Genomic DNA, 26,463 nt, shown 5'->3' with positions numbered 1-26,463 from the left:
CTACTTGATCATCACGCTCTCATGCTCGATTCATTGGACTCCCTCTGCGCTCTGGTAAGTATTGTGTTTCTGGTAATTCAAATGGCTGCCTGTATGATAACGCTAATGAGACTTTTTGCAATTAACCCGATGGTCTCGTCAGGTGGGCCTGAGGGGAAATTTGTGCTGATGGTGTCATTATGGGTTAGATCACAGTGAAAAGAGAACAGCTGAAAAGAAAAGTCTACAAATACATTAGGAAAGAAGCCAGAGGACACCGTCGTGCTACTGCAGAACCGCGATACGATTCAAACGGGCGGTATTGATGGTGTGATGAAAGTGGTGCTCCAACTTGACTGAGGAAGCGTGTGTACAATACGTAATGTGTGTTATAAATTATTGGCTTCTTCTGACAGGGAATGGATGGGCTGTGCTTGTGTGGTAATCTTCTCTTCGCTTTCTTTCTTCGGTGCCTACTTGGAACATAAAAGAGTTTAACTTTCCGCACAGAGTCTGTAGATTTTAACTCTCCTAGTTTGAGCCTGATCCATAAGCTCTTCTATTCCACAAGGAACAAGAATTGACTCCCTCCGTCTCATCCATTTGCTGTATAAGCTGACCTATCGTTGATGCTACTGGGCTTTGAGTTAGCGGACAGGGAGAGTTAAAGTCATGCATTCTAATCACACGCTAATCAGTCCAGATTAGAATTGATACAGAGAGAAAATGGATTCATCCCTTCACCCCTTGAGATTCTGGAGTTTAATGGAGATGGATAATGCTTGTGATATCTTCTTCAAAGGCGCTCAGATTGATCGTGTGTCCATCAATGCACAGTAAGTAGACATCCAATGACTGACACTTGAACATCAGTGCTAAAGGACTACTGCTGAGCTTCACCTGAAATACAGGACATATTTAAACCTTAGCAAATAATACAGCAATACCTACACAAAAAGTATGATTAACTTTTTTTATTTTTTATAAAATACTACTGGCAAAACTCATGTATATCTTTAAATACATGTTGCAATATAAACAACCAGTCAGTAAATACAGGGATTTATGTCTTATGCTCTAGATTATTCACGAGATGATTTTCGTGTCACTCATTTGAATAAAATCACGCTATACTTTTCTCCATTTTCTGATACAATGGGATGTGTCAAACTGGAAATGTCAGTTCTTCACTAATTGGTTTGCGCAACAACGTGTTATGCCAGGCGCGATATAGCGTAATGGTTGTGTGCACACTAAAAGCAAATTTAATTATTCACATTATCACTCTAGATTACTCGCGGGATGTTTCTCGTGTCACTTGCACGAATAAAATCATCATACAATGCTTTACTCCATTTTCTGATACAAGCAAACGTGGACGTGTCAGTAAGTTCTTCGCTGATTGGCTTGTGTGACAACGCGCCATGCAAATTTTCAACTTGCACAGAAGACGCAATAGCGCACGTTCAAGCCTTTGCCGCAAATTCAAGACCTTGCATTGACTTTGTGTGTACTACTCAAACAATTAAATTTGCTTTTGGTAGGCTTACATCATTATGCTGTGAGCACACCAAACAGTAAGTGAATATTCTCATCGCATTATCACTCTAGTTCACTTGCGGGATGTTTTTTATGTCACTCGTGTAAATAAAATCTAGGGCTGTCAAATGATTAATCGCAATTAATCGCATACAAGATAAAAGTTTGAGTTTGCCTAACATATGTGTGTGTACTGTGTGTAATTATTATGTATATATAAATACACACAAATTAATGTATATGTTTAAGAGAAATATGTTATGTACAAAATATTATAATTATATATAATATATAAGCGAATTCGATTTTGCGCGCGATTTGGCGTAGCTTGTCAGTGCTTTACGGCTCTGTGTATTACTTGCCGCTCCAGCTGAACGCCCGTGATGGAGCTTTACTACTAATCAAAGTACCGGCTTCATTGACTAAACGCGCCTCACGACATCGTGCGATTAATCGTTGCAGCCCTAATATAATATATAATATAAATTCTATAAAAAATATAATAAATACATATACTTGTAAATATTTCTTAAATATATACATGAATGTGCTTGTATTTATATATGCATAATAATTTTTTATTGTGTATGCGATTAATTGCGATTAATCATTTGACAGCCCTAATAAAATCATTGCCTAAAGATTTCATGCAAATTTTCCACTTGAGTTGAAATTTTTCAACTTGCGCAGAAGGCGCGATATCGCATGTTGGTAGCAATCACGTTGCCTGACGTGAATTTGCATCTTTGCATTGCACTCATGCAAATAAATACATTCGCTTTTGGTGTGCAAAGCGAATATTCACACTGCGTTATCGCACTAGTTTACTCACGGGATGTTTTCCGTGTCACTCGCTCGAGTAAAGTCATCACATAATGGTTTCCTCCATTTTCTGATACAACCAGACGTGTCAAACTGGATGTGTCAACAAGTTATACGCTGATTGGCTTGGGTGGTAAAGCGCCATGTGAATTCACGTCTATTCGCGTCTTTGCATTGCATTTGTATGTAATCTACTCACATGAATAATCACATTTGCTTTTGGTATGTACACACCATTAGAGGTGTATGTTAGTGTAAGTTAGTTGCACAATATCATTGTTTATTATAAGCGTGCACTAAAGTAATCATCTGATTTAAATATCTGAGCTCTTTAAAGTTGGGTGAATTCTGAGAGTCTGAGAGTCAATGTTTTTATTGTTCATCAGCTGAAAAAAATGTTCTGAAAATGATTCCAATGATACAGTACTTCTGTGTCATTATCTGTGGTGTGGACTATTATTATAGAATTAGACAATTATTAAAACTTTCTAGTTATTGTCCTTGGTGTGAATGATTCTTAGCGCCCTGCACGCTTCAGATTACTCATTTCAAGTGCTTTTCAGTAAGTAAGGGATAGTGATGCTCACTTTCAAATGACTTTCTCCCATTCATCAGGCAGATTCTTCAGAAAGTGGAATTTGGCAGTCATAACGGGGATAATTAATGTGAAGGAGAATAATAAAGCATATTTACCAGAGAAAATCAAGCTAATGCAACTGTTCAAGCCTAATACAGAGACAGATAGGTCTTAATTATCAGTTAATCAGTTTAATTACCCATAATTGTCCTTTTATAATTATCCTACCATTTTGGTCTGCAGATACATCAGCAACATCCACGTCACAAAAAGCTTGTATTGTCAATTTACAATGAGCCAACACAAGACACACTTCGGCTTTCCAGATCACTGTTGGCCAACAATCAGTCATTAAATCATTAACCTGATTAATGTGTACAGCTCATTATGACTACATTAACTGATGATGCACAATGGATTTTAAAGCAGTATTTTTTTTATCCGAGAATATACATGGAAGTTATGGGTGATAATTTTTTTAAACGCAATGGAGCAAGTAAGTAAAAAATATGCACTCTGAGAGAACTTTTTACAGCTTAAAATTATAACTGCTTCTGCCTCCTACTGAGTAAACAGTATGCAATATTTAGCAGTTGTTGTGAAGGAGAAAGACACCTCTCTAATGATCTAATTCATTATTCACTGTGTGAGTTACAGATGGCGAGGGTGAGAGATTGCATCTATGTGCTAATGATGGCCTGTCAACGTGATACCGCCTCTCTATACAGCTTCCTTAGGATGGGAATAGGAGACTGCAGATGTTAATATATGCCTTTAGAAGAAAAAAAAAAACAACACCGACTACACAACAAGGCCACGTCAACGACTTGTGAGTCATTGTATACTCAAGTGTTGATATGCTAGATCACACGTACTTCATGTTTGATTGTCCATTAAGACAGCAATCAAGCATCAAAAGCTTTGAATTTTTCATATTTACTGATGTCATTTACTGCAAAATGACTCATGAACCTTCATGAAACTTCAGCACTGAAGTTTTGGGCAAAAAAGGTTGATTATCTGTTGTCAATAGTGTTGAGAATCGATGTAGGAAAGACAGCTCATACAGAAGTCACATTTAAACCAAGCAGCTTTCTATCAGACATTGCAGACTCGTGACCAATTTGAACCTGTTGCGAGGCCCATGAAAATTCACAGAACAAAGGTAGATGTGTCTAAAGCTTCTAAAAATGCTGCTTGTTAGACTGTACAATATGAGCCCACTGAAATCTTGGGCAAAAGTAAAAACAACTTTTTAAACATCAGTGGTCTTACTTCTATGGAAGCCTGTTTCCTGCCGCTAACTAAAAATTTAAAAAGTAATTGCGATTTTTCTTTCACAGCATTGCGTTATAAAGATATAAAGTCAGAATGTGGGAAGTGAACTCACAATTATGACTTTTTTTCTCAGAACTGCATGACATAAACTCACAGTTGCAAGTAATAGTCAGAATTGCTAGATACAAACGTGCAATTCTGATTTTTTCCTCAGAATTACAATTGCAATTCTGAGAAATAAAGTTGCTATTTTGACTTTTTTTTTTCAGAATTGAGAACCGAGTTTATATTTCGCAACAGTGAAATTTTTCTGAATTGCAAGTTTGACCAAATTCTGACTTCATAACACAATTGTGAGATATAAACCTGCAATTCTGAGAATTTTTTTCCTCCTCAGAAATGGATGTTATAACTTGCAATTTATTGCGAGTTTATATCTCACAATTCCAAGATAAAAACAATTTTAAAATAACGTTGCAATTCTGAGAAATGAAGTCAGAACTGTGAGTTCATACCTTGAAACTGAGTTTTTTTCTCAGAATTGCCAGTTTATATCTTGCAATTCTGACTTTATAGCACACAATTGTGATTTATTAAGTTAGAATTCCCCAGTGAAAAATAAATATACTAAAATGTATTTGAAAAACATTTAATTAATGCTAAGTATACTACAAATACATTTACATATTTATGCACTTAAATGGTTATTCCACCCCAAAATGAAAATTTTGTCATTAATCACGTACCGCCATGTTCCAAAACTGTAAAAACGTCGTTCTTCTTTGGAACACAGTTTAAGATATTTTGGATAAAACCGGAAGGTTTGTGACTGTCCCATTAACTGCCAAGTAAATAACACTGTCAAAACCCAGAAAAGTATGAAAGATGTTGTCAAAATAGTCCATCTGCCATCAGTGGTTCAACCATTATTTTACGAAGCTATGAAGCTTCCAAAGACAAACAAAGCTTTTATGGGTTTGGAATGACATGGGGATAAGTGATTAATGACAAAATTTTCATTTTGGGGTGGAGTAACCCTTTAATAAAATACCCTGAAATTGTACTTATAGTTTAATAAACTGGTATACTTAAAGTCTGCTAAATTGGGACAGCTAATTTTGTAGTTAATGCACTTTAATAATGCGAAAGTACTGCTTAAGTTCACCTAAAGGTATTGTGCTAAAGTGGAACTATTGAAAGTGTACTTTAGGTACATTAAATGTAATATCTTTCATACTTAGTATGAAATAAATGTATTTTAAATATTACATTTTTTTCTAGGATTTTGAGATATTGCGAGAAAAAAAGTCAGAATTAGATAAAAAGTTGCAATTACCTTTTTAATTTTTTTTTTTAGTGGCAGAAATGGGTTTCTATAAATTTCAGACTGCATAAAAATCTAACAATTTGTGATGTACATGTATATCTATATCTGTATACACACACATATGCACTCACATATGCAGTGGTCAAATATATAGAATCAGAATTCAGTATTCCAGAATTCTGTTTAAGAAGAGGTACATTTTGTTGAGAAGTTTGATAACACTTATGTAGAAAGGTTTGCTTTATCATCCTTTATGCACATCATTTTGCACTACAGTTACTTATTTGCTATGTTTTATACATCCGATTGAGTGGCAATATGGTTTGTGTTCTTATATGTATGATTCCCTGAGTGAGAATACTTCAGTATAAGAATCCCCAAAAAATCAAAGAGACTGAAATGGGATATATTCAACATGGTGTTTGATAAAACAGTGTCCTCTTCACATATCGAGCATGTTGTGTTATAAAAACAGCTTTAAACCCATGCATCATTTTCAGTCTGATTCTGTACCACAAGCACTTTTCAGTCCCTGGATCTTCAGTGGTCTATTTCCTCTAGCTGGTCCTCGGTAAGATGCTCCTCATGTCCGAGAGCACCATGGATCTGTAGTTGCGCTCCAGCCCCTCCATGTACTCCAGGTAATTACTCACCCTGAAGCCGTGGATTGGTTCCTCCTGCAAGCGGGGAAAAGGAGCAGAGATTTGATGAGCAGCGCTTGAGAGAGCCGGTTTGCGGAAAACGGGTTTATAACAGCTTTAGAATAGATTGCGCTCAATCCGTTTCAATGATGGTTTGATATTCTTATTCCAGTCTGAGCAGATCCTGATTATCCTGCACGCAGAGTGGCTAAAATCACCCTTAAAACTGTGTACTGCTGAATGAAATCACGCAAGATTTTACACATTATAAATACTGTGTCAAATCTTATAGCCTACAGTAACAAAATGCAGTTATTAATGACACAAGAGGTCTACACAAACGCTATCCGAGGTGTGACTCCACGTTCTTGTACTAAATAAACAATGCGTCGGCTAATACACTCTGACATTTAGTTGGGGATAAATAATATCGTTTAGACAAAGCCAAATGAATTACATTTTGTTTACGATGAGTCAGCGGATGCAAGTCCTAAAGCTATGCTTCAAGTTACAAAAGGACACATCGGTTCATGGTGAATGGATGAAAATGAGAGAAAGGATAATAAACCTTTATGAGTTTGCTGCGTTAAATAAAATATGCCTGCAGCGTAAGCAGTTTTGTGATATAACTGCAGTCCGCAGCAGTTGGTATGGCAATGACAAACAAAATAGATAAACCCACAATGCTTTAAGAGCAAACACAAAACTAATGACTGGGATAATCTATTAAAAATAAATGATAACCACTTTTATCCACTGCTAGATAATGCCATACATTTTAGCACAGAGCATCTTTCAGCAGAACTACATTTCTGAAATGACATGAGTGGGAGTAAATGACGACAGAATTTTCATTTTTCTTTTCGGGCTTCTTCACACCATTAATGACAGCTGCGGAGTAGCAAAACAACTATATAAAACCACACAGCCATTAGGAAGAACGATTGTGAAAAGTCCAGATGTTTCCCTAAAGCTGAAAAAGTCTTTTGCCTACAAAGCCATTCAAAACGAAAATGGCTGCACGCTGGTGTGTTTAAAATGAAACACTAAAAAATGACATTTTAATTACAAGTGCCCATTATCTGAAGACATTAAAACTATTCCGCTGCTGATAAAAACAAAGAAAAAATGGTTCTGCAGGATGCTTTGAACTCACTAGCCAGACTGTTTCATGGTTTTCAAAGTGTTGGGTGTATTCGGTAGTGACAGACAATTGCTTTTGAAATCCTGCAAACAAAGAACGACTTTAGTCGAGTTTGATTTCTGCAATGTTGAATCATCCAAAATGGATTCATTGTGCATTCAGCATTCAGTGACATTGGAAAGGATTGTTATGGGTAATTTCCATCTAGATCTTTAATTTAGATGAAATATAGATAAGTTTTGTAATCTTGGATATGTACAAAACCTTTCAAGAAGTGTCTGAGACGCTTTCTCTATCGTACAAGGTACACTGTGAACACCGACGCTCACACAAAGACTAAAAAGTTTTAAACTTTTAAGGGTGAAACAAGGACAGGAGTGTGCTTAATCTGATTTACTGCAGACATGCTTGCACACTGTAAACCTCTGCACTTGCTTAAAACAACACCAGCCTCAGAATTTTCTCACTTTAAAGGACTAGTTCAGCCAAAAATGAAAATTCTGTCATTGTTTACTCACCCTTGTGTCTTTTGAAACACATTCTTTTCTCTGAGGAACACTTTCATGAGCTTGACTCTCCCAGATCCCAATTAAATGGAAAAGAGCAGTTGTGAACATTCAGCTAAACATATCTTTTCGTGTTCCACAGAAGAACGGCATACTGATTTGGAAGGACATGAGGGCGAGTATAATATACTGCACCTTAAGAAAGACCTGCAGGTCCTGTGTCTGTGTGTGCTGCAGGATATCCTGCTGCAGGTGACGGAGGGCAGAGATGCACACGTACACCTGGTAATCTGGTCCCATGATGACGCACGTAGCCACATAGTGACAGATCTCAGGCCAGTCCAAGTAGTTCCAGAAGCACTGGCCGAGCCACTGAATACAGATCTGCATAACAGGTGGGGGGTGAAAAGTGAGAGAGAGAGCAAGAAGAGTAGTTTTTTAGAAAATGCAAGACTTGCACTATAAATTTTTTAAATCCATCGATATGAAATGCTTGAAAAATAAATGAGATCAAAAACTTTTGAATATCGAATTCTAACATGATACTGTCAAGGTCTGATGCGGTCTCTATTACCTGTTGGAATCATAATAAACTTTGAAACAAATCTTCACATCATTATCCTAATCAGCATTATTTTTTTAAATGAATACTTTTATTCACCAAAGACGCATTAAATTTAATAAAGACTTTAATATTGTTACAAAAGTTTTTTTTGTTTTTTTTTAATCTTATACAGCAGGACTCTTTTCAAAATTGATGTTAATAATAAGAAATATTACTTGAGCTGCAAATCAGCATATCAGAATGCTTTCTGAGGGATCCTGGAATAATGTCTGCTGAAAATTCAACTTTACCATAAAATTAATAAGTAATATTTAAAATATATTAAAATAGAAACAGCTCTTTTAAAATGTAATTATATTACTGTCATTACAGCATTTTGATCAAACTTTTTTTAAATAGAAAATTTTACTGACCCCAAACTTTTTAACAGCACTTAAGTTTATTTTTGACTTAAAACTTGTTTTAAGTATAAATCTAACAAAACTATGTGGTTTATGCTAATACACTGCCAAAGGTTTATCTTACTTAGTATTTTTGTCTTGTTTCTAGTCAAAATATCAAAATATTCTTAAATCAAGATGCATTTACTAGATAAGCAAAAAGACATGCATTTAGCTTAAAATAAGTAAAATTATCTGCCGGTGGGGTAAGAAAAATTATATTGTTTTAAGAGTATTTTCCTTACCCCACTGGCAGATAATTTTACTTGTTATAGGCAAAATTCACTTTATTTCGATTGTGTTTTTACCCAAATAAAAGACTAAATATCTTAAGTCTTTTTTTTGTTATCTAATAAATGCATCAAAAAATGGTAGATTTTTGACTAGAAACAAGACAAAAATACTAAATAAGATAAGCCTTTTTTGCAGTGTAATAGTATTTTCACTGGAAAACAAGACCAAAAAAAAAAAAAAGATAAAACATGGTTTTGTATGTTCCTGGAGCTCATGCACAAGAAATAAATCAAGTCTCTTGAATTATAATTTACAGGCTTGACGTATTTCTGTTTTGTTTCTGTGGCTGAAAACTGAGTTCAGGTCATGTAATCCTCCCTTAGAAGCTGTTCAATTATTCTGCGCTATCGTAGAAAGCGTTCCAGTTTCGCCGAGCGTACATGTCTCCTGTACATCCAGACCACTCCAGGAGGCAATTTATACAGCATCTGTGTCTCTCTTTCAGACACTCTTCCTGCTTTGTCTAGAATTCGAAACACTCTCCCCGAGTGCACAGACACGGACGCCCTCTATGATGGAGGTGACACTCAATTTAAAACAGAAAATCTTCTTTCCTTCAGTTTCCGTCCATTCAAAACTAGTTATAAGTTTCAGAACTTTGGGTATTTTTATATCAACTGCAGGTGGTTTTTTGCATTTTTCTCAGCTGTGTAAAAGTTCCCACAACTGATGACTTTGAATCATGTATTGACTGCAGCTGTTAACGGATCAATACTGCTGTCTGGTATAAATAATATTCTTGTTACGACGTCTATCATGAACTGAAGGGATAATTTTTTTTTGTACAGATTAATGGTTAAATTTATATGGAAGTATGCCACTGAATAAAAAATGTAAAAAGGTAATTGCGACTTTTTATTTCACAATTCTGATTTTTTTTTCTCACAACTGCAATTTACATCTTGCAATTTTGAATTGTTTTCTCAGAATTGCATGATACAAACTCACAATTCTGACTTTTTTTTTTATCAGAATTGCATGGTATAAACTCGCAGTTCTGAGAACATCAGTTTTTTTTTTTTTTTTTACCAGTTTATATCAGGTTTTTTTTAGCTTATATCTCAATTCTGAGAAAAAAAAGTTAGAAGCGAATACAAACACATAACAGTGATATACAAATTTGCATTTGCGAGGAAAAAGTCAGAACTGTGAGTTTATATCTTGAAATTCTGAGGAAAAAAGTCAGAATTGTGAGATAAAAAGTCAGAAATGGGCTTCATACATTTATATATCATAGAAAGAGTATTTTTTTTTTCCATGGCTCAAGTAGCATCTCTGATTAACTAATGTGAGATGAAGCACTCAAAAAGTACCAAAAAAATAAAAATTAAAATAAATAAATAAATAAATAAATAAATAACTAAATAAATCACACACACACACACATATATATATACACAAACATACATATACATATATATATATATATATATATATATATATATGCCTCTGAAGATGACAATTACTGCTATCTTCCTCTGTGTTTTAGTGTAACAGCTTGATAAGTAATGTGAGAACAAAAAGGTGAACAAAGATTTTACTGATGCTACTCAATTCTAAAACCTTGTCTTGCTTTTCTTTCACATCAAACAGAAAGAGGAAATAAACAGAACAGATTTTAGTAAACAGGAACACTTGTTTTCCTGTGTCCTTAACAAGAAGACAAACATGTTGCTCAGGAAGATTTTAAGCTTATTGCTTAAAATATATATTTTTATATTTTAGATAGGTCTACATGTATTTGAGTGTGCGCATTAATTATTTAAAAGTGTTCTTTTTTTCCAAAACAGCCTTGGAAAAAAAAAACATATATATATATATATATATATATATATATATATATATATATATATATATATATATATATATATATATATATATATATATGTTGGAGGCAAAATATATGTATATATATATTTGTGTGTGTGTGTGTGTGTGTGTGTGTGTTCTAACATCAGTAGTGAATTTTCAGGCACACAGAGACATACATTTTTAGTCATGTCAGAGGAATACAAGATCCAGGCCTGTTGAGAGTGTTCAAAGGATAAAGAATAAAAAAACAGAAATAAACTAAACGCAGAAAACACAGCTACTCTTCAATATGCTTGTCCTTGACTGCTGGAAAAAGGTCATATCTGACTAAATCTGACAGATGACTTGAGGCAGAGCTTTGAGATCATGCATATAAACCCCAGAAAGAGCGCAGCACTGAGTAATCACTGCATTTTTCTATGAAGATTGTCAGTCATTCAGGTCATAGCAGAATGTCTTTACATCTTTATATTTCTATCCTGGCAGCGTCACACTCATTCACCCAGCGATCACGATTCACACCATCAGTGATTTAACTCCCACAGAGATTAGTGACGAAGTAACATACGATGAGCTTAAATACAAGATGTCCACGCAATCTTAATAAAGAGGACTGTGAATGAAAGATAGGTGAAATGTCTTCAATTTTTGATTACTATTATTAGAATGCCCCTGAATAAGTTAACATAGACGCATTTATGTAGATCAGGAGGTGCATTCCCTTCACAAACAAACTTAATCCACTGCATCTTCAGCGGCTCAGATGTCGGGAGTAAATGACGACTACTATGTTCATTTTTACATCCAGCAACACAACACCTCAATCGCTCAATCTGAGATATTCTTGTCTAACTTACATCCCTGCTTCGGCATCGAAACAATGGAGGTCGGACTGTGACAGCTGATCTGAGGTAAGACGTTCATGTCAATCAACTATCGTGGGAGCGGCCACACCGACAGGCATCTAAGAATGGCTCGATTTGAAAAAGGAGATATTATTTTTGCAGATTAATTAAAAACCACTGTATGGATTTTTATCATTATAGGGTAGATTTGTACATACACTGCCAACACACATTAATTTTCAAACAACATGAAAAAGTGAACTTTGCATCCGATGACCCCTTTAAGGTTTTTTAAGAAAACATTCCGGGATTTTTCTCCATATAGTGGACTTCAATGGGAGCCAATGGGTTGAACGTTCAAATTGCAATTGCAACACAGCTTCAAAGGGCTCTATACAATCCCAGCCAAGGACTAAGGGTCTTGTATTGTAAAAACGATCAGTCATTTTCTATAAAAAAAATAAAAATAAAATAAATTCTATATTTCTTAACCACAAATGCTCATCTTGCACTAGCTCTGCAATGCGCATCCACGACTTCATGCATTACATAATCATGTTGGAAAGGTCACGCACAGTTAGTTCTTCAACTGTGTACTCAAAAGCTCAAAAACACATTTTCTCCTCCAACCTTGTTTAGTAAAGAGCATTTGACTTCCTTTGCACATTCAGTTTGTAAACACTGGTCAATTATATCAATTTTATTGATTTAAGAAAATAACCGATCATGTCGCTAGATAAGACCCTTATTCCTCAGCTGGGAATGTGTAGAGCCCTTTGAAGTTGCACTGAAACTGCAATTTGGACCTTCAACCTGCTGATCTCCACTGAAGTCCACTATATGGAGAAAAGTGCTGGAATGTTTACCTCAAAAAACTTTTTTTTTTTGACCGAAGAAAGAAAGACATGAACATCTTGGATGACATAGTGGTGAATACATTATCGGGAAATTTTTATTCTGGAAGTGAACTTATCCTTTAAAATACAGCACCTGAGAGGGAGTGAAGCCAGACATCCTGAAGGCAGAAAAAACCAGAGGAACTTCGGCCTTGAGCAGCATCTCGACGTAATGAGCAGTGCAGGAGTAGATGGGATGAATGCCCGACTGAGCAATCTCTATAGGGAGATGTGCCTAAAAAACAAAAAAACAAATCCATAAAAGTGTTAAGATGCATTGCACAAGGTGCAGTGCAAATGATGCTAAGCTGCATTAGTTTTTGTGTGTCGTGACCGAACATGAAGTGCAAATGAGATTTCAGAACTCTGCATAGGCGAGGTCTTCAGTAAATAATGACTTTATGTTAGTCTGTACTTCACACAAAGCTATGATATGACTTCAGAACCACTTTTATGATGCTTTTTTTTCTCATTTTTGGAGTATTTTTTTGGTTATACAAAACAGAAACATGCAAAATATCTCCTTTTCTGTTCTTCAGGAGAAACAAAAGTGTATAAGAATGGCATGAAGGTGAGTGAATAATGACAGAACTGACAGAAAACAACAGAACACCACACACACTAATGACACAAGATTTTATTAGCTTCCTCTGCCACTTCCTGTTTAGAGGGGTCTGTGACAAATGTGAGAGCTGCATCTTCTCTTTTTCCTGATTGTCATCATTGTCTTTCAGCTAAATGATTTACATGCACAGCCACTCTGACAGCATAGAAATATGGCACTGTAATCAGACAAACTCGTGTGTGGGGAGCATTATCATATCCTGCACATATTTTTACAGCCGAAACTCTATTAACTGAGCTCTGTTTACTATCCGCTTTTCCGAGAAAGCGAGAGAGAGAGATTGCTCCATCCAAATTTTATGGGGACCACAGTAATGAATATTGCCCCAGTAATATCATGATATCCAGCTTTTCCTCCCAGTATTAACTTTTCCTATGCAAATGGAGATTAGAATGATAATGCACGTTAAAATGCTGAGTTTTGTTTACGGCACATGGGTATGAAAGCTACACAAGCATATATATAATATAAATTCAGAACATTACTAAACATGAGAGGGATGTGGGTGTTATTAGCAGTACAAAATTGCATATAGGGCTAAGCTTAAGACATTTAAAGGAACAGTTCACCCCAAAAAATATATAGAAATTTTGGACTTTTTTTTTTTTTAAAGATTTTTACTCTCATATGCACACCAAGACTGCATTTATTTATTTAAAAATATAGTTAAAACCAGTAAAATTGTGAAATATTATTATAATTCAAAATAACTGTTTTCTTTTGCATTATATTTTAAAATGCAATTTATTTCTGGCAAAGTTGAGCTTTTATCAAGCTCCAGTCTTGATAATAGCTACCCAAGCACGTACTAAAGGTTGACATGAATGGGAAGAAAAAGAGAAGCAATACAGGCTGTAACTCACAGAGCTATGTAGTCTCGGAGGCCACAGGAAGGCAGACGGCAGCAGACGGGAGAAACGCAAAAGCAGACTCAGAGAACGACCCACGTCGCCGTGCATGAGCAGAAAAACTGTGGAGGCAAACCAATCGTGACCAGGATAACCACCTTGAAAACAGGCTGACAGCCAGGTCAAGGAATCTTCTATACATTCTAGAGGTTGATGTATTTTTTCTAACAGCTACAATGCTGAAATTGTGGGCAAAAAGTATTTGAACATTTAAGTCAGACTTTAAAATGTATGAATGTCAGGTTGTTAAACACAGAATTTCAAATCAAGAGTCATCTGCAAACAAATTATGTTCAACAAGCATTATTTGATCAATAATTTTTGATCAAATAAATGCAGACTTTTTTTTCCCCATAAACATTAAAAAATTCTAAGCCCCAAACTTCTGAATTGTAGTATATGTATCGTCTTATCATTTACAACCTAATGAAAACTCTTCAAAAGTATACTTGGGCTATATTTCTTTAAAATTAATGCCATTTGGTTTAATATTCTGTTATACAGTTGAGGTCAAAAGTATGCATTCCCCTTTTAGAATCATTAAAAATATTAACTATTTTACCAAAATAAGAGGGATCATACAAAATGCATGTTATTGTTTATGTAGTACTGACCTGAATAAGATATATCACATAAAAGATGTTTACATATAGTCCACAAGAGAAAATAATAGTTGAATTTATTTTAAAAAATGACACCGTTCAAAAGTTTACATCCCCTTGATTCTTAATACTGTGTTCTTACCTGAATGATCCACAGCTGTTGTGAAGATTTTTTTGTTTAGTTATAGTTATTCATGAGTCCCTTGTTTGTCCTGAACAGTTAAACTGCCTGCTGTTCTTCTGAAAAATCCTTCAGGTCCCACAGATTTTTGGTTTTTCAGCATTTTTGTGTATTTGAACCCTTTCCAACAATGACTGTGTGATTTTGAGATCCATCTTTTCACACTAAGGGACTGAGGGACTCATATGCAACTATTACAGAAGATTCAAATGCTCACTGATGCTCCAGAAGGAAAGATGATGCATTAAGAGCCGGGGGGTGAAAACTTTTTAAATCTGAAGATCAGGGTAAATTTAACTCATTTTGTATTTTGGGAAACATGTAACTATCTCCTGTGGCTTCTAAAGGTCAGTACTAAAGCAAAAAAATATGATATTTTGGCAAAATAAGAAAAATTTACATCTCCATTCTGTTCAAAAAGTTTTCACCCCCCCAGCTCTTGACACATAGTTTTTTTTTGTTTTTTTAATCTGGAGCATCACTGAGCATTTGAACCTTCTGTAATAGTTGCATATGAGTCCATCCCTTGCTAAAATACACAAAAATGCTGGAAAACCCAAGAATTTGTAGGACCTTAAGGACCTTAAGGAAGAACAGCGGGCAGTTTAATTGTTTAGGACAAACAAGGGACTCACAAACAACTATCACTAAATAAAAAAAAAAACACAGTTGTGGATCACTCAGGTAACAACACAGTTCAAAGAATCAAGAGGATGTAACCTTTTGAATCAGGTCATTTTTATTATTTTCTCTTGTAGACTATATGTAAACATCTTTTATGTGAAATATCTTATTCAGGTCAGTACTAAATACAATAACATGCATTTTGTATGACCCCTTTTATTTTGGTAAAAATAATTCGTTTGACCCCATTTTTAATGATTCTGAAATGGGGGATGTAAACTTTTGACCTCAACTGTATAATGCAAAAAAATTTATACTTTAAAAAGAAATGTCTCGTCTATCCAACATGTTTGTTTTAGGGCTAAATATTCAAAATTCACTCCAAAATAGCTGAAAGCAGAAAATGTGTCCTATCAATGGATGTTGGTAGATTCTGGAGCCACTATTTGACTAATGATCTGATTCATCCACATTAACATAAATCAATATATGGTCTACAGCAAATGTAAATATTGTGCACAATCAAATGTAAAATATCAGAATTCCTGCAATAATTTGCATGCCACTTGATTAATATTATAAATAAATCATAATGAGAAGGATACAGAGCTCGGAAGTGACATTGACTCGTTGTTGAGAGAGGAACTCCTGACAGTGCTTGAGCAGAAGACACAGATCCTGCTCTGAATCTTCTCTCAATAGCTTCAGGAACTTGCCATACCTACACACACACACACACACACACACACACACTGTTTACATGGCAGCTTCATTTAATACTCCATTCAACAAGACCTTGCTAAACAAAGGTGAAAAGACATTGTTAAAATGTTCTTCCCCAAACACCAACTTATGCACATTTACATAATTAGAACTTTCTCAAGGCAATATTTCTTGACTAATAAGAACAAATTTCGCAACCGAATTAAATTGAAGTTTATCACGCATGTACAGTCTCTCCCTGGGAAACACAGCACCAAATGAAGGTTAACAGAGAGTTACAATTATCCCAATGTGCTGAGCACTAGAATGCATTGCCTGATTACAGTCATTGTGGATCGCCTTAAGACAAAATATCTAAATGGGTTCATATTGCGTTTAACTAGCATGCTGACATACTGCAGAACGCCAGTGGCTTTCAGTAAAGCTGAAATAATTTCACTTTCCTAAAATCACTTTCCCAATCAGCATTTCTGTCCTGTCTTCCAGTACAAATATCTAAAGATTTTTAAAGCAAAATTTATGTATTTATGAATAATAATTACATAGTTTTAATTTTAAGACAATAATAAGAATATAATAAATGCAATAAAATATCAGAGTTTCTGCATGTTTATTTAAGACTGTTTTGTTTGTTTTTTAAACAGATCTCTTCAGAACTTTACATTTACTTTACAAAAAAAATATAGCTTAAATAGAATATGAAAATAACTTTTACTGTACATTCCGATCACACTGTAAAAAGCGCTGTTCTTCTTCAGTATTTTTGTGTTGTTTTCCAGAAGATATACAGTATTTATTTCAGAAGCAAAACAATTTAGGAAGTCTTGTTTTCTGAGAAACGGATCAAAAATCTGCCAATGGGCTAATACATAATTCAAAAGGAAAACAAGTTTTTATTCCTCGTTGACAGATGTTTGCTCTCGTTTTAAGCATCACTTGATTTTGCTGAACTCACTTCATTTTGTTCACTTTTAATAGTATTTTTGCAGTGCATGCAATATTTAATGCCAAGACTATGACCCTTTGTGCTTTGATTTAAGAACTTTCTAAGGCCTTTATTTGTGGAAGGGAGAATTAAGACTTTTTAAGACCTTTTAAGACATAGCACATAATAAACTTTTATCGTAAAATATTTTTTTAATTATTTATTTATTTTGTAAGCATATATTAGTGTTTTAACAAAGCACTTCAAAGTTGATTCACAAACCCTAAGCATAGCATGACATTTAGCCTGGATACGGCATATGTATTACCTGAGGGATATCCCCACACCTAACTGCTCCACAGACGACAGGCTTCGAGTCTTTACACTGTGGTCCACCACTGAAACCAAAAAAAGAAAAGAAATGACTTCCCATTTGCACCTCCTCTTCAAATACCCATTTAATTTTGGTAAATGGAGCACAGAGTAGCAAAAGAGCACGGCAAAATGTGCTGTTAAATAATACATTTTCGTCTCAGCATCGGCTTACCCACAAATCAACATCAGCTGCGTAATCTACATTCATCATGCTTAAGAATGGCCTTAATTGAGTGAATGCCCTTGGTGAGACGGAAATGGGCCCACTGATATAATTATGGGGCCATTCCTCCATCCTCATTAATATAACAACAATGTCAGAATTGTAATGATGACATAATGCAGATAGATGTGCACCTTGTGAAGTGACTGTTCCTGACTGGCTGGCAAATGAACCAATAGGAGAGAAGGGTTTAGGTGGAATGACAAATCATATTCCTGCCGCTCGCATCAGTCAGCGATTATGACATGAACGACTAAGTGAGATGAAGTGTGACAACTCACCCCTACTCCTCTGCTAAATGAGAGGGGAGGATACAGACCCAGAGGCTGATGAATGGAGAACACGAATGCTAAAGTAACATGACACCGTAATACTTTCCACATCAGGCATCCATACATACAGTATAGCAATATTTAGGAATTTTGAGCATTGGGCCAAACTGACCCACTATTTCATTAATCCAAAATCTTACCCAGAAGCTGCATTTTATGTGTTCTTTTTTGTAGCAAAATTAATATTTACTTAAAGACTAGTTAAAAGATTAGTTCACTTCCAGGAAAAAAAAAATTCCTGATCATTTACTCCCCATGTCATCCAAGATCTTCATGTCTTTCTTTCTTCAGTCGAAAAGAAATCAAAGGGGTCATCGGATGCCCATTTTCCTTATATGATTCTTCATATAAGGAAACCAAAGTCTATCTTCAGTTAAAAATTCTCAATGGTTGTGTAAAACAACACCCTTTTTACCTTGTCAAAATCAGCTCTGCAAAAATCATCCTATTCTGAGGGATTGTTCCTTTAAATACAAATGAGCTCTGCTCAGCCTGCCCCTCTATTGTCTCTGTGGAGTGACAAGTCTGTTTGCTTTAGCCGCATTTAGCTGTGTTTAGCCACTAAACTTGCTAACTAGCACATTATTAGGAAAGGTGATTGCTTATACTCACTTCTGCTGTAGGTGATGCTGGATCACAAATGATTTGCGCGAACATAGACGCCTTTATGTAGATCGGGAGGCGCATTCCCTTTACAAACAAACTTAATCCACTGCATCTTCAGCGGCTCAGATGTCGGGAGTAAATGACGACCACTATGTTCATTATTACATCCAGCAACGCAACACCTCAATCGCTCAATCAGAGATATTCTTGTCTAACTTGCATCCCTGCTCTGGCATCGAAACAATGGAGGTTGGACTGTGACAGTTGATCTGAGGTAAGACGTTCATGTCAATCAACTATCGTGGGAGCAGCCTCTGTCGGTGTGACAGGGGATATTATTTTTACAGATTAATTAAAAACCACTGCATGGATCTTTATCATTATAGGGTAGATTTGTACATACACTACCAACACACATTAATGTTTAATGTTTTATATATATATATATATATATATATATATATAAAAAAAGTAAATGTAATGTAAAAATATACTTTTTAACCACAAATGGTCATCTAGCATTAGCACTAGCTCATTATGTAATCATGCTGGAAAGGTCACACGCGGTTAGTTCTTTGTCTGTGCACTTTGTTAAAAAAAAAACTAGCATAGGGTCCAACTTTTTTTTTTTTTTTGCAAAGGCCGTTTGACTTTCTTTGCACATTCGCTTTGTAAACTTACTTGTAAAACATACTTCTGCCAGTGTCACTTGTGCATGATTACGTAACACGTGAGGTCGAGCTAGTGCAAGATGAGCATTTGTGCTTAAAAAGTACATCAATTTGTATTTTTCTTGGGAAATGACTAATTGTTTCACTACATAAGACCCTTATTCCTCAGATGGGATCATGTAGAGCCCTTTGAAGCTGCACTGAAAATACAATTTGAAACTTTGACCCGTTGACTCCCTTTGAAGTCCACTATATGGAGAAAAATCCTGGAATGTTTTCCTCAAAAACCTTTTCGACTGAAGAAAAAAAGACATGAACATCTTGGGTGACATGAGGGTTAGTAAATTATCAGGAAATTTTAATTCTGAAAGTGAACTAATCTTTGTTAAGTATGTTATATTGGCAAATGTTACTTTGAGTTTAAAGATAAATTATAACAAAATTAAACAGAAATATTTATATAATACAATAAAATATAATATAATATAATATAATATAACATAACATAACATAACATAACATATTATATTATATTATATTATATTATATTATATTTTATTATGTTATGTTATGTTATATTATATTATATTATATTTTATTATAATATAATATAATACAATACAATACAATACAATATAATATAATATAATATAACACAACGTTTATTAAAAATGCATTAAAGCAGAAAAATGCTAGAAACATTCTCCCTCGTAGCCTCAGATTCTGGTCTTCAAAAAATGAAAGGAGACGCTTGTCATTAAATTAAAAGTTCATGAGCTTGCCAGAACCCAAACCACTAATAATCTCCAGAGTTAACTGACCCCTGCCCCTTACCATACTTAAAAACGAGTTATCAAAGTCTTTCAAAGCATGAAAACTTTAACTGTCTGACATTAAAAAGAAAATTTGATGTTTTGAGACAGTAGTCGTTTTGAAAGATGTTTAATTGATGTCATGGAGTCAAACACAAAGCAAAAGAACCATAAATTTCAAGGTTTATTATAAATCTTAAATCAATAATAGGTTGAGAGGGGTGCAAATTTTGTCAAATCATTCTTTTGAAGTGGTCACATTACTCAAACTCAAGCCAGCAGATAGTCTTTGCAGCTGGGATTTAAACAAAAGAGCATGACCAATATTATTTCTGAGAACTATTATGTTTAATAAATGAAAACCCCATAGAGCCTCAGCTATTCGCCCATTTTCTAAATAATTCTGTTTGTGTGAATAGAAAGCTGACAAATCTCAGCCAGATGGATTTTTACAATGAGCATACCATGGTGAACTAACAGCATGTCCTAACCAGGTGGGATGCAGAAAGTTTCAAGCAGAAAGCATTTTTTCTATTCAAATTACATCCAATCATAATTATGAGAAGCAGGAGTACAGTACACACTGGTATACTTATACTTATACATACCGTTGTGTTTTTTTTTTTTTATTCCATATATGCCCTCTGAAGTGAATGATGTCTCTGTTAGGCTAGCTGTTGCAAGTTGGTCACATAAATAAAAAAAATATCCTTTCATTAAACATTAAAGTGCTGTTGACTGACCTTTATATTCTGCCGGTGGAAAGAAGCAGTCGGTGGATGAAGACGAGAGATGCAGCACGACCCTCTCCAACAGATCAGCAAGCACTGTGGGAGAAAAGAAACCTGAAGCGTCAAGGCAATTTCCATTTGAATCAAACCTCAACATTCTAGCAAAAGAGCCTCTTTCATATAAGAAGTGGATGTTTTGTATGTCTTGAGTTATAGCCTATTGAGTTTGCTTGCAATCTTATTTCTGTAGTGTAACATGTATTTTCCTGTTTGTTGAAATGCATAACTCCAACAATGCACAGCAAGAAAATTCACTGTTTGACTGTTACTCGAATATCACTTTAAATTAAGACAGAGAAGCAACACAGTGTTAGGGAGTCAGACATTGGCAGGCATACAGTAACAGCATATACTAAGACACTGACTAGTTTTAAACATTCACAATAGAACTAGATCTTTGAAATATTTTACTCTTAATCCAGAACATTGATTTAAAGGAGAACTCCACTTCCAGAACAAAAATGTACAGATAATTTACTCACCCCCTTGTCAACATAAGATGTTCATGTCTTTCTTTCTTCAGTCAATAAGAAATTATGTTTCTTGAAGAAAACATTTCAGGAATTATCTCCATATAGTGGACTTCAGTGGTGCCCCCAAGTTTAAACTTCCAAATTGCGATTTAAATGCAGCTTCATATGGCTCTAAATGATCCCAGCTGAGGAAGTAGGGTCTTATCGAGCAAAACGATAAGTCATTTTCAAAACAAATTGACAATTTATATACTTTTTAACCTCAAATGCTTGTTTTGTCTCGTCTCTCCGATGCACAAGCGTAGTCTCGTCGAAAATCTCTTGTTTTCTTCTTCAACGTCAAAAACATCTTATATCGCCGTTTTACCTTTTTTTGTAAAGGACGTTTGATCTTCTTTGCATGTTCACTTTGTAAACACTGGGTCTGTACTTCTACAGCGATATAGAATGATTTTGAAGTTGGGGAAGAAAACGAGATGGGTGTTTTTCGACATACCCTAACTGTATTTACCCAGAAAAAACAAACTTCACACAGAGAATAGACAAGACGAGCGTTTGAGGTTAAAAAGTATATAACTTGTTTCGCTGCACAAGACCCTTCTTCCTTGGCTGGGATTTAGGGATATTTGAAGCTGGATTTAGGGTGTTTTCACACCTGCCTCATTTAGTTGAATTTAGTCGGTTGAATCGCACTAGAGTTCATTTTCCCTCTTGGTGCGGTTCGCTTGGGCAGGTGTGAATGTAGCAATCGCACTCAAGTGCGCACCAAAAGCGGACCAACGAAGCATACCGAGACCTCCTTGAAGAGGTGGTCTCGGTACGCTTTCAAACGAACACTGGAGCGGTTCGGTTGTAGTGAGAAAGCAATCCGATCCAATGGACCAACGAACCAGGCTTTATCACACTGTATAATGGGTAATTACAGTTCCATGAACAGCAGTAGCTTTGTTGTTTTGCTAATAACGCTTAAAAAGCGCCTTTTCATTTTATAATGCCGTCTTATTGCTCTGTTTGTAGTAGGTGTGTTTTAAAAATGTTTTCCTGACGAATCCTGGACTCCTGCTCAAAATTATAAATTAATATAACGATACCTAAAAAAATGCAACAATAAGCCCGCAAAGCTGTCGTTGTTCCATCCTGATAGATGACAGCTGAGCGGAATCCCGGAAAAAAAACGTGGAACTTTGACCAATGAGAGGACAGTTTACTCGCGCGTGACTTGTATTAACACATTTGGGTCGTTTGGAAACTTCGCTGTGTGAAAGCAAACCGCACCATGACTAAAAAGCAACATTGTAATAATTTTAACCCCTGTTTCGGGAACAAAGCAATCGATCTACAGGTGTGAAAGCACCCTTAAACTGCATTTTATAAGTTCAAACTTGGGGGCACCACTGACATCCACAAAATAAAGATAATTCCTGAATGTTTTCCTCAAGAAACATAATTTCTTATCAACTGAAGAAAGAAAGACACAGGGTTTTACAGTTCTATCTTTAACATACTGAAAAATCAATTGTCTTTAATTCCTGCGGAAATCAGAAGGTAAATACAGTAATAGGTTGTCAAGATTGTAAATAAACGCAAATAACTTTGGTCTAAAAAGCCAGTGTGCGCTTCAAATTGTAAACAATCTATTCTGCACTTATAGAAACTGGTCTTGCAGAATTAGAGATCCCGAATACATAAATTTATAAGTTTTCTTTTCCAAAATAAATAAATCTTAGAACGCATAATGCAAGAGAGCTCAGCTTTGAATTTAAAAGGGCCGTATCATACATTTTTTATCATTTTATTTGTTTTCCCTCCAGCCCACTTTTAATTTGCCAAAGCAGTCATAATTTAGTTTTTTATGACTATTTTCCACTATCTCTCTGACCCTTAAAATTAAACAGGCCGTTTTGTGCTGTTGTGCCTTTAGGACCTCTATGTAAATGCCCTCTTTGCATGTGAAATGAGTAACAACACTGACTCACGAGCTGCAGCTCTGCTGTCGAACCGAATATAGTTTGTGCTGCTACGTCCTTCAACAACAGCCTCTTTGCAACACCTGCATTACATTATGACAGGATCATGAAACAATTTGCACTGAAATTTGCTGCTGAAAAGAACAGAATTGTTGTAGGATAGAATCGCTGGTGAACAGGATGGGATATTGTTAGTTCTGTTGTTCAGAAGAAGGGTTTGTGCCTGATACCTTCTTAAGTAGCTATCCTAAGGATGAGGTAATATCATCCTTATTACCTCAGTGACTGGGTAAACATATTCTCATTTTGACCTCTTTAAATGCAGTAAACCTTCAGTGTAAAATTAGAGAAGCTGGGTATCTTGCTGTGAATTTTAGACAGAGCTGAATGTGGGTCATACCATATCCAGTAAGAATATTTGACTTTGTAGCCATGATCTTGCAGAACTGTCTCCTGCAGTCATCCATCCAGCTAGCATCTCTCTCTGTTTCTTTAGACGAGGCCAAGAAAGCACTGATCTCTGACTCTGGGAAGAAACGGGCACAGTGTTCAAGTTTTTTTTTTTTTTTTTTTTTTTTTTTTAAGTCAAAGTAAATGTCTTGTGGCAAAACATTCTTTAAATTTAGTCAATATTTCATCATGCTATGTCATTCATTTTGGGCCATTTTACACATTTTTTCACTTTGTTTTTTTTTCTTTTGGTTGACAGTATAAAAAGTATGAAAGATTTATCAACAAAATACAACATGCCTGTCTTTGTGAGAACCTGAGCTGACATAATAGCACATAATAAATAATGAACTACTTTTCAGAAGCTACTGTGTTGTGAATTCTCCATCCTTTTAGAGACTATTTACTGTAGGATATAACATTATGTGTACATCCTATATTTAACCTTTTTTTTCGTCAACTTTTTCTCTCATCTTCATTGGTAAAATCAAAATTGTCCTTCGTAAACAAAACTTTTCATCATAAATATCATATGAACAGTACACAACAAATTCATTTACTGATTACATGACCTTTTATGACCTTTTATAACTATATAACTTGGCCTTCAAAACAACAATATACTGACTCAAGCCTAGTGAACATTTAAAGACAGGCCAAAAGACACTGAATAGGCCTTCATCCACGCACTGAGGCTTGTTCCTAAAGGAAGAGCGTTTACTAGGCGTTAAGAACATCTAGTCTCTATTTATTGAGCTGGAAATATCTGTCACATTGAAATAAAGATGTATCACTGTAACAGTAAAGAAGAGAAATGAGTATGTCATAAAGAGAGGAAGTGCCCTTGAAGTTACTACAGAGTAGAACCATGTACAACACTGAATTAAACTGTGGCGCTAAATAAGTTAAATAATGAAACTGCTTTCAGACATTTCAAAAATATGTGACCCTGGACCACAAAATCATTCATAAGGGCCAATTTTTTGAAATTTGGATTTATACATCATCTGAAAGCTGAATAAAAAAAAGCTTTCCATTGATGTATGTTTGTTAGAATAGGGCAATACTTGGCTGAGATACAACTATTTGAAAATAGTAATCTGAGGGTGAAAGAAATCAAAATACTGAGAAAAATACTGAGAAAGTTGTCCACACAAAGCTCTTAGCAATTACTAAACAAAAATTAAGTTCTGATATATTTACGGTAGGGAATTTACAAAATACCTTCATGGAACATGATCTTTACTTTATATCCTAATGATTTTATACAATGTTTTGTTGGCTGTTGCTACAAATAATCCCGTGCTACTTACGACTGGTTTTGTGGTCCAGGGTCATACATCACATGTACAGTAGAACCTAATGCATTAAAAGTTAAAATGTTCTTACCCTGTTTAGTGCGGAGAGTCTTGGGCACGTCTAGGATGTAATACTTAGGAAGAGGATATGTAGACACTATTGGCCATGGGTAAGGGTCATTCCCCTATAGGACAGATGAGACACCTTTCATAAATATGGTCTACTGTGGTGTCCTATTATTTTTTTTAAGCTGTAGGCGGCAAAATCTCAAGTTTTTATTAGCTATGTTAAACTATTAAGGTATATAACAAAATTGTAAAATGTCAACATTTTTGCATATTCTGTTGAACTGATATTTAATGTGTTGTAGAAAAAAAACACTATAAAGCTTATTTGACAGAACACTGTATAATATAAATATAGTTAAAAACATTACAGTTTAGTAAAAAAAGCACTACTTTTTTTGTAAGGAATGAATATGCAGCAAAGATGGATTAAGTTAATGAAAATTACAATGTTAAAATGTTATAAAAGAGAAAAAAAAATCTCATATTTAACATAAATGCTGTTCTTTTCAACCTTTTTTTCAAAGAATCCTAAAAAATGAAGCATGATTTCCACAAAAATGTTAAGCAGTTGTTTTCAACATTGACAATGATAAGAAACATTTTTGATTTTTTTTGAAAATTCTGCTTTCCCATTACAGGACTAAATTACATTTCTCACAATGTTTCAAATTTTTTTACTATTTATGATCCAATAAATGTACCCTTCATGAGCATAAAAGCCTTGAAAAACATAAAATCAGTAGTGTATTAAAAAACTGTAGTGTATTTTAATTAATTTTAATTGAATTCTTATTTTAATTTGCTAAAACATAATATTTAGCTGTATTACAACCGTGCACAACACTGTTTTCCCCAAAAATACAAAATAAAGAAGTAGTAAAGCAATAAGTAACAAGCGCAGCCATTAACCTGTTACTTAAGTTATTTTAAAAAGATAATTCTTAAGCATTTTTTTCTTTAATGTATGGGGAAACTACACACAAATCCTCCAAAACTAATACAAAACTTACTTGGGGAATTCAGTCTGACCTCCTAATGTCAAATTTCAAAGATATTTTTTCCACTGCTACAATAATAAATATTGATTGCAGTTTCAAATCAAGAGTCTAATTTCAGCATAAAACAAAGGAATAACACACAAGG

General features: G+C 34.9%; 1 protein-coding gene across 1 annotated transcript in view; it reads right to left on the bottom strand.

Annotated features, from left to right (window-relative positions):
* Positions 1–938: 938 nt before the first annotated feature.
* tbc1d32 (TBC1 domain family, member 32) overlaps positions 939–26,463 on the bottom strand; it is a 54,913-nt gene continuing 29,388 nt past the window's right edge. Inside the window, exons 26-34 of the mRNA XM_051138661.1 lie at positions 25,343–25,436; positions 23,904–24,029; positions 21,016–21,099; positions 17,582–17,651; positions 16,211–16,326; positions 14,154–14,308; positions 12,760–12,900; positions 8,009–8,197; positions 939–6,199 (exon numbers count right to left, since the gene is read on the bottom strand). Coding sequence (XP_050994618.1) covers positions 6,080–6,199; positions 8,009–8,197; positions 12,760–12,900; positions 14,154–14,308; positions 16,211–16,326; positions 17,582–17,651; positions 21,016–21,099; positions 23,904–24,029; positions 25,343–25,436 — 1,095 coding nt within the window. The 3' untranslated portion in view covers positions 939–6,079. The remainder of the gene's footprint in view (positions 6,200–8,008; positions 8,198–12,759; positions 12,901–14,153; positions 14,309–16,210; positions 16,327–17,581; positions 17,652–21,015; positions 21,100–23,903; positions 24,030–25,342; positions 25,437–26,463) is intronic.

Source organism: Labeo rohita, chromosome 20, assembly GCF_022985175.1.
Source record: "Labeo rohita strain BAU-BD-2019 chromosome 20, IGBB_LRoh.1.0, whole genome shotgun sequence".
In the NCBI taxonomy this organism is placed as follows: Eukaryota; Metazoa; Chordata; class Actinopteri; order Cypriniformes; family Cyprinidae; genus Labeo; species Labeo rohita.
The sequence above is the reverse complement of the archived record's forward strand: the minus strand, read 5'-3'. Positions and strand labels throughout refer to the sequence as shown.